This window comes from Rissa tridactyla, chromosome 2, assembly GCF_028500815.1.
Source record: "Rissa tridactyla isolate bRisTri1 chromosome 2, bRisTri1.patW.cur.20221130, whole genome shotgun sequence".
NCBI classification, from domain to species: domain Eukaryota; kingdom Metazoa; phylum Chordata; class Aves; order Charadriiformes; family Laridae; genus Rissa; species Rissa tridactyla.
The window spans coordinates 21,651,894-21,665,199 of record NC_071467.1 but is presented as its reverse complement, the minus strand read 5'-3'; the positions used below and the strand labels follow the sequence as shown (position 1 = coordinate 21,665,199).

General features: G+C 36.0%; 1 protein-coding gene across 3 annotated transcripts in view; it reads left to right on the top strand.

The window, feature by feature from the left end:
• Positions 1–13,306, top strand: part of ZFPM2 (zinc finger protein, FOG family member 2) — a 316,540-nt gene that overhangs the window by 73,952 nt on the left and 229,282 nt on the right. For all 3 annotated transcript variants that reach the window (XM_054193153.1, XM_054193152.1, XM_054193154.1), the window contains one exon: positions 6,930–7,031. In XM_054193153.1, the coding sequence (XP_054049128.1) occupies positions 6,930–7,031 (102 nt within the window). The remainder of the gene's footprint in view (positions 1–6,929; positions 7,032–13,306) is intronic.

The following is a 13,306-nucleotide window of genomic DNA, read 5'->3' as shown; positions in this document are numbered from 1 at the left end:
AAGAAGCAAAGTATTGCAATGATTAATATAATCTGAAATAAAACGCAGTGCATTAACATGTACAAGTGCTGGTTTCTTGCAGGTACGTTAGCAAATCGGTCATCTGAGGGCCAGATTTTGCTCAAACTTACCGTATTTGTAGAGTAGGGTGTCTTAGTTGACTTTGGTGGGCTTCACCGAAATGACTTCTGATACACATCAGATGCAGTGATAACAGAGTCTGGTAGTGACAGCATCAGATATCTCTCTGTCTCTCCGTCCTTGCAAGGCTTGTAGAATAAACCCACTTGCATGGCACTGTAGCCATGACAAATATTGCAAAGTAGGGAAACATCCCTCCCAATTTATTTAATATCTTCATTCTCAGGGTTCTGTTTCATACCAAAAACTTACAAAATATTTTTTTTTGCATTGTTTAACATGTGCTTGGTACCCAGAATGTTTTATATCTAAACTTGCATTAAAAAACCTGCCACTGAAATTAGAGATTTCTGCTTCTTAAATATATACGTAGAATCCTATAAAAAAGAGGTGATCCACAAAAAGGGCAGTTAAGTTCTGTTAGATTCCATTGGTATTCTTAAGAATAGCGTGTGCTGCCAAAAAGTAAGTTACATTCAATGAATTAAGTACATTGCATTTGTATTTTAAGTTGTATATGGTTTGGTTTAGAGTTACATGAGTTGCTTCTGAAGAGCGGTTCCTGGCAATGATTCTCAGCTTTCAGTGTGTTTCTTAGGATTCAAGAGCGAGATTGTCGGCGTGCGTAAGCTGTGTTACTGGTCATAGGCATTGTGATAAAGCAAATAACAAAGGATGATTTTTGAATGCTAATTGATCGTTTCTGAAGCTCTGGCATCTAGTTCGTGTGTGCAGTCTCAGAATCCTTCTTCGGTTGGATCTAAAATTACTGTCGCTGTACATTGGGGCAGAAAGAAGGAAAGGGCCCCTTCCCCCGTGTCCCCAAGAAATTCTTCCCCTTCAACCAGTCGCACTGGCCTGCTAATGTACATAAGGTTATGTAGGTTGCCAAATTAAAGTGTACAGTGTGTGACTCCCCAACTCTCTGCATTGCGTCTGTTTTCTCCTTTGGCAATGCAGAATGCTACAGGCTTTGTAACAATTTATTTCGGAATTGATTTATTATAATTGAGAAGTGGTGTTTCACTCTGAACAGCTGTATTAGGACGTTAACAATTTAAGTTTACATCTATGCTGCCAGGAAGAATGAGCACAAACTGAATTTCAAACTTTTAATGTTCTCTTGCTCTAATAGAAGCTGCTGTGTGCTGTTTGTGACTGGTACAGTCCTTCACCCAAAGCTATTTTGTCTGATGATAAAACCATGAGTGTATGAAGCTTGCACATTTTTCATCTCTTTTATGACCTTATCTTTTGTGAGCGGCTTCTGTGAAGGTATCCTAACTATGGGAAGCACCTGGCAAACATATATGATATCTGTGCTGTGATAAGCAGTTGTGAACAAGAAAGTAGATCTGTCAGTACTGAACTCTTCATTGTTAAAAATACTTTGTTGATTTAGCTGATTGCAAAATGCATTCTAGAGTGACTAACGGCTGCTATAACATTCCTAGTCAAGAAAGTTCAATAGTTACATTGTACAAGACTTTCTGTAAGAGCCTAATATTGATAGGAACAACATGGATTAAAACAGCAGGGTTGAGAAGAACTGCTAACCCGTGTGCTTCTTTAAAATATCGCAACTACTTGTGGTACAAGCTGATTAAGTACAAATGGGCAAGTCTTTAATTTGTTAAAAAGATTAAAGAGAAATTACTTGTTAATATTCAAGTCTCTTTTTTCCTACTTGTCAGCGTTGTCAGAGATGTTAGAGCTCTCCCTCTCATGTTTCTGGTAATACGTCTCTTTTACAGTCTTCAGATCCCCTGACCAACTGTATCACCTTGAATTACAGTGGTTTAGTGTATTCACTTGCATCTATCGGATAAACACTAGGATATTAAAAACACATTAAAAAGCCTTGAACTGTTTCTCAAGAGCAACAGAAACAGTTAATGCTGGTAAGAAATAGTAAAGTCAAGATGAAAATTCTATTCATATTACGGTATTGAAGTTGTTTGAATAAGACTTCTTTTTTCTCTTAGTTAAGCAGTATTTTGTGTATTTAGCACTTTATCATGAGGCAGAGATTCGTTTCACCTAACTTTAGCTGGCTAAAGATAGGTTCCTAGTCTAAGCTGTGTGTTTCAGAGGATGATTCATTTCAGCCATCTCAGACACCAAGAGGGGTCGCGCATCTCAGGCACCCTCGAGTAGGATGAGTCACGGTGGAGGTTTCTCTCTTCCCTGTCTTTAGGAGTGCCTACATAAGTAGTCTGGAATCACTTAACTTTCAGACATCTAAGGTTAGAGGAGATGAATTCTGCCCAAAGTGTAGCTTTAAGACCAAATACAGAGAAATAACTGAAAGTCCATTGGGCTTAATTGACTCATGAGTAAACGTACTATATGATATTATAGATTCTTGCTCACATGAGTCTTTTTTTCATGCAATGACATTCTTTTAAAGGACAGAATTCACTTACTGATCTCAGTTGATAGAAGGAAAAACTTAAACAGAAGCAGGTTTTGCTTCATTTTAGAGCATTTATCATTGCCAGGACTTCTGTACCACTCTTCGGCATTGATGGTAAGAAATTATTACTCCTCTAACTTAAATACAAAATGTAACTGAGCGGCAAAGTGAAGAAATAAGCATGAGAAAAAAAAAAACGAAAAAAATGGGAATAGAAAGGTATCAACAGGTTAGTAGCAAAGTGAGTGGTGTATATATAAGGCAAAAAGCACTTGATTTGGCTTGGAAGAAAGAAAAAAATAGTGTCTTGGATCCAATGAAATGTCTACACCTGTACATTGAAGAAAAAATGTAATCAGTTTTAAAATAAGTATTAAAAAGTAGTCTTATTGAGACTGGAAAATAGTCAGTGAAGGAACAAAAAGAGTAAACAATGGAAAGAAAATAAATTCTGTAAGGAAATAAACTCCTTTGTGCTAAACAAATGTTAGCTGCTAAAGTAGTATTAAGTAAGGGGAAAGAAAAGAAAAAAGCTTGGGAGATGTGGGTTTTTTATCAGCTCTTGTGCGAAGCCTCCTTTTGGCTTCTTAAACTCGCAGCGTCTCCAGCACCCAATGGATTGACTTCGTTGTCCATTTTCACCTGGCCTTGCTGCTCAGCTGAGCCTGGGATAGACTTGCTTCACTGAGGGATTCTGAAGCCCACAATAATGTACCATTTGCTGGTTTCAGAAGCAGATCGCTTCAGTACGGAGGGAGAGTAGTATGGGGGAACAGGAGGAATCAGTGTTGTGGTATTTCAGGTGTGTAATGCATCGACTTGGGAGCTGGTGAATAATAGAAAATATCAATGAAAATAATTAAAAATACTTCTAGATGCAAACCAAAGTTTTCCGTAACGTAAATTCTACACATTTTGTTCTATTCTATTTGCACAGGACATGCATTAATTCATGAAAACTTGATTATGAAAAACACGTAACACCATACTTCGTGAAACACTGAAAAAGCAAGTTAATGAAAAGTTAAGCCATCTGCTAACATACATTTTCTGATCTTTCCTCATCTCCCAAATACTTAATTGCTGTGTGCTGTAGATTGTATACCTTAGCTGTAGTTCTGTCCTTCTTTTGCCCTTCAGCCCAATCTTTTCACATAAGTTTCTCCTCCTCTTTCAATTCTAATAGTTTTGTTTGTTTGATGTTCTGGTTGGTTGCATTGATTGAAAGAATGCTCAAATTTGCATGCTAACGCCAGGTTTGCATATATTACAACCTGGAAAAACTTTTATATTTTGGAGCTAAAAATCTCCGTGCTTGGGCTCTATCTAACAGAATTCTTATTATTAATACTTTTTTTTATTGTTGTTCTGATTTTGTCCATAGAGATCTATTGTTTACAGTGGAAGAAAAACATTTTCTTTAGTAGAAAAATTCCATGGAAAGAACATTTTAAGAGCTTTTTATGGTGATTACGCAGCTTGAGTTAGAAACTCAAAATCAGAATTACCCTTCCTGTGAAGTCCTTTCCATGGAGAAAGCTGGAGTTGATCTTGCCAGGTTTGAACCTTGGAAAATTGTCCTTTGTGTCTCTCCAGTAAAGAGCAGTTTGTTCTAACTCTAAGTAGCTATGAAGGCAGAAATACGAAGGTAAAAATATGTGATTCATAGATTCTTCAGTCTACCCAATAACCCAGAGCTCTCTTGGTAGTACAAAATACCTAAACAAATGCTAATTCAAAGTAGGGTAGTTGGTTAAAAACCCAAATAACTGCTAAAACTACTTGTAAGAAACTTGATAGCTTTTTCACCATGTGAGTATTTAGGACTCTCTTCTGAAAGGTAACTTCAGATTGAACTGAAGCACATGAACTTCAAATGCCTGGATAAAATTATACAGTGTGTTTAACAGAAAAATTATACTAGATATTCGTGATGCCTTTTAGCTTGAAGTGCCTATGAATACACTGGACTATATTTTTAGTACTACAGATACACTGAACTATATTTTTGTTATCAAAATCTGGACTGAATATAGTATTGTGTTTGTGTGAGAAGTAGTTTACCAGGCTCTTGTACATGGTATTTGAAAAACTGTTTGTTTAATGAATGCAAGGAAGAATGTGTTGTTACAAGACATTACATGTACACATGAAGTTAATACTTTATAGTGTTTGTGTATAATCGTGTACTTGAAAACTCTGGGTCGCAATCTTATCTGGTATAAATATAGCTCCAGTGATAACATATGGGGATCTGGCATGGTTTGCTGTAATCACATTTCTTTACCTATGTTGCTAATAAAAGCTCTTGTTATCATGAGTGGGGAAAAAATTACAAGTTACTGCTTAATTGTTGTGCTTTTTGCCCCTTCTTGCTCTCCTCTTGTCAAATCAACAGTCTGATTTTCAGATTCTAAAATACACGGCATTTGTTTTTTAGTGTTGCCACTTTTCTGTGGGACACAGTTTTTTGAAAAGTCTACTTCAAGACTGTTAAAAAAATTAAACCATAATTCAGTCCGATTTGACAGATATAGTTAATTGTGTAGATTTGGGTTTTTTTTACGTTCTTCACAGTGTCCTCCTATGGTATGAGGTACAACAAGGCCAAGTGCCGGGTCTTGCACGTGGGTCGCAACAACCCCAAGCAGCGCAACAGGCTTGGGGAAGGGTTGCTGGAGAGCTGCCTGGCAGAAAAAGACATGGGGGTGTTCATCGACTGCTGGCTGAATATGAGCCAGCAGTGTGCCCAGGTGGCCAAGAAGGCCAACAGCATCCTGGCCCATAACAGGAACAGTGTGGTGAGTAGGACTAGGGAAGTGATCATCCCCTCATCCCCCTGTGCTCGGCACTGGTGAGGCCTCACCTCAAGTACTGTGTCCAGTTTGTGGCCCCTCACTACAAGAAAGACATTGAGCTGCTGGAGCGGGTCAAGAGAAGGGCAACAAAGGTGGTGAGCAGTCTGGAGAACAAGTCCTGTGAGGAGCAGCTGAGGGAGCTGGGGTTGTTTAGCCTGGAGAAAAGGAGGCTGAGGGGAGACCTTATCGCTCTCTACAACTACCTGAAAGGAGGTTGTGGAGAGATGGGGGTCGGTCTCTCCTCCCAAGTATCAGGCGGTAGGACAAGAGGAAACGGCCTCAAGTTGCGCCAGGGGAGGTTTAGATTGGATATTAGGAAAAAATTTTACACTGAAAGGGTTATTAAGCATTGGAACAGGCTGCCCAGGGAAATGGTTGAGTCACCATCCCTGGAGGTGTTTAAAGGACGGTAGACTTAGAGATTTGGTTTGGTGATGGGTTTTGTCAGAGTTAGGTTGATGGTTGGACTAGATGATCTTAAAGGTACTTTCCAACCTAGGTAATTCTATGATTCCTATGCAAGAGTTTCTTGGATTGATTAATAGTAAAAAAAAAATACCTACAAATGTAGTAAAGTACTGGCCTGGATAAGCCCTCAGAGATGTCACTTAACACGTTACTGTGGACAGACTATTTTGTGTTAATACTGAACCCCTTACCTTCGACATCATTTTTCGTAGTGGTTATTTCAAAGTATTCTTGCATGGAGCTTGCCTAGAATCTTTGTTTAACTGAAAAAACTGCACTTTCAACAAGGAGTTCTTCAAATAAAAATTAAATGGTCATCTCTAAAAATTAAACCTTATCGTAATTTTCTTTGTGTCCTGTGTAAAACCTTGTAGTGGATAGTTACTGAAAGCAGACAGACATTCTCAGATACTTCTGGATGGTGAAAATTCTAAAAAGTCATCATAAATGTTGTATTTCTTTAGACAAAGCTTGACAGGGAGAAAATTATCATAGGGACCTGCTGGTAGATTATGACCTTTAAGGGCAAATTCCTTAAATACTGAAATAGTAGCTCTCCACTAGTTGCCTGAAAACGTTTAGTGGACCATATTTTTGTACTGAGTGTCATTAATCCACAATGCATAAGAAACAGTTAGGTGTCAATTCAAGAAAACGCGTAACTGAAAGCATATATTGCTGGGGAGTAACAAGCTTATTTCTTTCTGTCATTTGTGCATACGAACTCTATGACTTTTTGTGCATTGGTTTACAGAGTTAGGTGCAAGTTGTGATTCTGTTTTTTAAGCATATGGAGTAAACACTGATTTCCAAGATTTGTCTTTCCACAGAACTGGAAGGATTGGATACTCAGGGCTTGTTTGAATCACTGGGAACTCACAGATGTTTACGTGTCTAATAAGACTTTTTTTCATTTTCTCTCTGTTTATAAACATGCGTATGTTTTCACTTACACATGCAAGCAGTTGTTTGGATATTGTAGGAGCTCTGCCTAAAAGTCACTATTGAAATATGTCATTATTGTATTTCTTTGATTGTTTTTTCAGGCAACGAAGAAGGCATCCAGGAGACAGCAGAATCTGATGGCGATGCAAGATCCGAGAAACCAGGGCAGCTTGCAGTGGAGACTGAAGATTGGGATGGGCCAGGTAGGAAAAAACAACTCAAAGCCAAGAGACGTTTCTTAAACTAGATTCCAGGATTTTTTAATATTATTATTTTAGTGGATGTGTTATGCTTTGCATTGATTTTTAATGGACTGTTTCTTTAATGATCCTTTGGAGTCCAGGATATTGATGGATAAGTACTAAGATAAAGTTCTTGAGTATAAAACAGTTTTGGCTGTACCATTTTGTAAACTGTTAACATAAAATGCCTTACTTACCTGCTTGATGTAAAGGAAAATGTTGTTGCTTAGAATTTTAGGATTAAAATTTATCAGTAAGTTTTCAGTCCCATGGTTATGTCAAGATAGAAGCTTTTCTGCTGTGTTTTGTGAGGCCAGAAGACCAACCAAATGCCTGTGTCTCTTCTCAAGCTCTGTGCCTACATTTAGCAACAAGTTGAGCTTAACAAATAGGTATGGTATCTACTGACATTTTCAAGGACTTCGTTTACCTGTTTTAGCCTGATAGAAATCATTTAGCACACCTTGTCATTGATTTCAGTTGAAAAAGAAACTCTTAGATTGCAGTCAATGAAGTGTTAGAACTTCACATTAAAACAGTAATTCACGGTAATGTTTTCTATTATACACAGTGAAGATGGTGCAGGCGTAACATTGCTAAGATATAAGATGTGATGGTAACATGGGAATACTTTCCAAGTATCTGTTTAATATAAATATGTAAAGTCTCTGTTGTACAGTAAAAGTACCTAAGACAAAGGTGTAAATTGTATTTCTCAATTAGGCAATTCTGCAGTAGAACTCAGTGCAGTGTTTTCATGGGTATGGACTCTGTAATGGGCCTTAAAAATCCATTATATTGACTAAATTTTAAAAGTGCTGTTAGAAAATGTGCATCTGAAGACAAACACACTCTCAGAATAGCTGTATCTCTTATGGAAATTTTCTTTAAAAAGGATGAGCACATCAGAAAATAGTTCCAGGAGTGTTCTATCAATAATTTATAATGCAATAATAATATTTCATTAGAAAAATTCCTATATTTCAATCACATTTTCATCCTTGCTTGATTTTGCAAATTACTGTATGCTCTTCATGAAGAGAAGAACAAAACGAAATGGTAATTTTCTGAAAGCAGTAGCTGGAAAATATAATGCAAACAAAAATGAAGACACAGTATATCTAATTATCGTGATGTCATTTAAAATGTTCTTAATGATAATACACAGATAAGTTCATATTCTATATAAAGCACTATGGTGTTATATGAAAGCAAGATTTATTATTATAATACACTACAGTACATTTAAAATAATACAAAAGACATCTTTGGATGTAGCGGAATGGCCTTTTCCAGCTTCATAGTAGACTTAAAGGTTGTCAATGATTAACGTATGACTTGGTTTTAATTTCATTGTAAATAAACTCTATCTGAAATAGGTAATTTTTTTTTTCTTTTTTGTTTTCAGTGCATTTCAACACAGTTAAGTATGCTTTTTGTGGGCTGTTACTGCTTTTTATATGAGCTATCTTATACAAAAGTTTTGGGGATATCTTTTATGACTTTATCGAGTAAAAGGAGTATTTTTTGTTTTGTTGGGGAAAAAATCAGTTAAATGGTAAGGTGTGCATATTTCTTGTAATATTTATTGGTGGATTTGACATGGGATAGCGTGGAAATAGAAGCTGAATGTGGGAAAATTTCTTTTGACTTCAGAAAACTGAGGACCACCGATGTGAAATAAGCAGCTCTATTTTGTTTAAATATTGGTTCCTTAGAAGGGTATAATATGCATGAATAAAGGAATGGCTACATACCACGTGCCATACTCTCCATCATGCATGCTTTCTGAAATGAGTTTGGTTATTTATTGATATGGAAAAAGAAACAACCAACAGAAGATCATTTTCGAACATGCAGTACAAAGATAAGTTCTTTCAGATCTTTGAAGAAAGAACAAAGCATGAAATATTTTGTGTATTTAGGAACATACTTTAGCACAGCACAAACAGAACCATTAAAAGCTTTTCTTCAACAACCTTACCAACTCATAGTAGAGGTGCTACCTTAAAGCGCAGATGACCATACAGTCTTTGTTATCTGGTCTGTCTCTGGTCTCCTTGCTGAGATGGAGCTCTCTCAGAATCCAACAATGACTGTGTTCTGCATGATACAAGTTGCTGTCAACTGATAATGTGAACTGTGACAACTCAAGGATTCATATAAATAGTAGAGCTGTTCTGTTATTTTAATATTTTTTTCTTTTTTTAGCACTAAGGGAACATATTGTTATTTTCAGAGCCAGTACTTGTCAGGGACTGAAGTTCTATAAGTTATTCATTAGCAACAGCTTACTCACGGATGAGTCAAAATTAAGCTTCCGGCATTAATTAGAGTTTTATTTTGTTTGAAAATTTGCATTGTTAAATGGTTCGCATGCATTCCTAAGCCTTTGTAATTAGAATATTTTTATGAAGAAAAATCTAAAGTTAAATGTGCTGTAGCATCAAAGAGTTTCTGCTGAAGCAATCTTTCAGCTCACATAGTCTTGTGACCTTCACTGACCATCAAGGAATTGCAGAGATAATGCCTACTCTGTGTAGTCATTTTGAGTGTTACCTGAATGTTTTTTAAGGTATCCTCAATTTTCATTGTTCTTGTCCTCATTTTTAAAAAAATTCTTTTTAATGAGAAGACTACTCTGAAATAATAGATACGGAGGTCAATAAACTCTATATGGACACACAGTAAAGGGCCCGATCCTTTTTCCATTACAACCAACAGCAAAAGTCCAAGGAATACAAAAAGTCTGCAAAGCAAGACTGGGCTTGGACAAATTTTGTGTGAAAAGGCTTATTTTTTAAACGTGGAAGCAGAGGTCATTTTACAGCCTTAAATTTACTGTTTGCTGTCAGACGGATGTATATAGATGTAGATGTATATACTTCTATAGTCTTTGTATTATTGCTAGGATACCAGTGTATGTGAGGCCAGTGATTAGTGTTCTAACCCATAATGAGCAAAAGGCAGATCTCATGCGTGTCTTCTACAGACCATCCATCATATGAGAGAATAGGATCATTCCTTTTTTTACTGGATATCTGTACTATGTAAGAACAAAAATCTCCTAAATTTTGGAACTGTAAATGAAACATCCTAGAGTTTCCATGAACTTTCCAAAATCTCTGAAAATTTTAGGTACTTGGCCCCTCAGCTAAAATATTACTGAACCCAATATAAGGAAATTATTTATTATATGCCATCTTGAGAGATAATGAAAAATTGTTTACAGAATTAGAAATTAGTGCTTGTTTATCATCCAGTGGTCATGCCTGTTTTGGGGAATACAAGTTCAGTCCACTGTACTTGTCATTTTAAGAGACAGCAAATATGAACTGTATCAAAAGAGAGAAAATATTTGAATGAAAAAGCATGAATCAGAACTTGGAAGTGTTTCACAACCATTTTTTAGATTTTCCAAAATCTTTAATAAAAGTGAAGGTGATGTCAACCTTACCTAGAAGAGAATTAAAAAAAAAAAACAAAAAAAACCCCAGAAAAATCTGAGTTTAAAATGAATGGGAAAAAAGTGGAGGTAACCAGATGCTAGGAACTAATACCTGGCTAAAAGAAAAAAAGAAAAAAGTAACTAAAAATCTATCAGTAGTTTCATTAATAACAGTAAGATGACATTTTAAAATGTGTTAAGAAAAAAATAATTAGAAAATCAGTATCGATCTATTACAAGTCAGGACTCTTAATAGTTACAGGGAGCAGGAAAAAGGGTAGAATAATTTAAATATTTCTAGTCTGCTTAAAACATATTTGTGGTGGAAAACCTATTTGGCTGTAAGTGATGACTGTACTTCTGTTCCATCAACAACTGATCAATGGGTTCAACCTGCTAAATCCTAGCTAATTTAAGCAATCTGATAGTTTAAATTTAACTTTTTTAGGAGCTAGGTGACCCAGTGTCCTAATCATCAATCTTCAGTTCTCAAAAAGTTTTGAGATGATTTGGAAATTCTAGAATACTACAGGAAACAAATGTGTTCGAAAACAATAAGTCAAGGTTGGTCTGGATAATGACAGCCTTGTCCACATGACAGTGGTCCCATTGGAAATAATGGCATAAGTGATGTAAGACCCTTTTAATAAAGGGGGATTAGTTAGAATGCCAATCCATATAGGTTTATGGGAAAAAAAGTCTCCTGTAAAACCAGCTTAATATGTAATGGTGAGCTAAAATATATTAGTTCTTTGCAACATGTTTACAATTGGAAGAAGATATTGAATAATGGATAGGCCTTGCTGTTGCTGGATCTGAATAACTTGAAGTGTTAGTCACAGCAAAATTTTACTTTCAGTATAATTAAATATTGAAGTCTTGTGCTTACAAGAAGGTAATAGAATTTTTACTACAGAAAGCAGTTTGTCTGAAAAAATCTTGGGATTTAGTGAACCAGAGCTGAGCCCAAAAGATGGAGTTGTGGCTAAAGGTTACGTTTGGGTTCTCAAACTATCATGCTTGTCTGGATAACGGTCTGGTTTGATGCTGAAATGGTTCTGTCTCCTGCATTCACACTTCAAGAATGATGTTAAAATTTGAAGCAGGTTTAGAGGAGAGCCACTAGAATGTTGAAAGGACTGGTATTATGAAAAAGTCTAGGTCCTTTTCCTATTTATTTTATCAAAGAAAATATTAAAGGACAACCTGATTACAAACTACTTTAAATTCAGAGTGAAAATCTGATAACAATGGGCACCTCTTTCTAGCAAAAGTATCAGAAGATTAAATGGACGTTGAAGCTCCACAATTTCAGACACAAAGAAAAGATTTTAGTGCTTAAAAAGTTAATTATTGGAACATTTTATGAAAAATCGTTTATCTGTCGTTGGAAATATTTACATTCAGGACGAGATACTTTCCTAGAGAACATGATCCAGTTCTGTGGCAAACACTGGACTTTTAAAATGGGGTAGATTCCACTGGGGCAGGAGTTAGACTGGCAGACCATGATAATTCGTTGTAACTAAAATGGAATGAATAAATGAATATACTATATATTACTTTTACAAATATTGTACTGTTTGGCTGCATTTATAATGAATAATTACTAGCAGTCTTCCACATAAGCAACTCCTAATTTTTATTTCTCCAGTGATTGTGTATTCAGGCTGTGTTAAGAATGATAACTTCTCTGTGCTCTTCTCAGTTCTGTGCCATTACTCTGTAGTGGTACAATAAAACAATACAGTAGAAGGCATCCCATTCCTGTTCTGTGAGTAATATGCAAGGGGAAGTTCTCTCACTGTAGACACGTGGGACACAATTTTCTAATTCTGACTAACTAAGCGAAAAAGATTTTCAACACCCAGCCCATCATCCTACATGCTCAGTTCTTTTGACTTTCTTCTTACAGACGCCCAATGACCAGTGAATGTCTCAGTCATTGGTGAAGTTGCCTCTGCCTTTTAAGACAGAGAAGTATTCTCTGTGTTAGCAGTTGGGGAACTGAGTATAGGGCATTTACAAAGGTTAAATTAATGCCACTCAGAAATCTTGGTCCTAAAGAGGAATTTCATCTCTCTCTTCTTAATTCACATGCAGTATACTGTCAACTAGATTATCCTTATTCCCTGTGTGAGCTCTTACTTTCATAGCCGTAAGGAGCATAGCTTTCTCGCAGAACATGTTGATTTTGTGAGTTGGATAGTCTTGAAAGTCAATCTCAGAAGTTCTTTTGAAATGTATTTGAGTATTTCTTGGAAAGTGAGGAAATGTGATTTGTCCACATATCCAAAATGAAAAAAAAAAAAAAAAAAGGACCTAAAGCTCTCATTTTCATTTTATGGTAATTTTTTTATGTATTGTTTACATTCATCTCCACATAAAGTGAAAGTTTCCCATGTGTAAAATTCTGCCTACAGTAAATCAACAGAACTTCCGCTGTTGATAATAGTAAAGCAAGATGAAGTCACAACTCATGTTATGTCTCAGAAGACTCATCATAACTCGTATACATATATCAGGGAACTGTTAAAAAAAGTAGGAAGGATAGTTAAATATAGCACAATATAGTTTCTTTTAATTACTCTTACAGGTTGATGCTTTTCTTAAAGGGTATCAGAAAGTTTATGAAAAATAGTAAATTAAATAGTGCTTTAAAATAATGATATGTTGAGCTATGCTGCTATTAATGTTTAATAAAAAGAGAAACAGGCTTTCATGTGAATTCTGGTGTATTGCTTTAGTGAGAGGTGGATCAGAAAGGTTCTAGTGAACATCTGACATG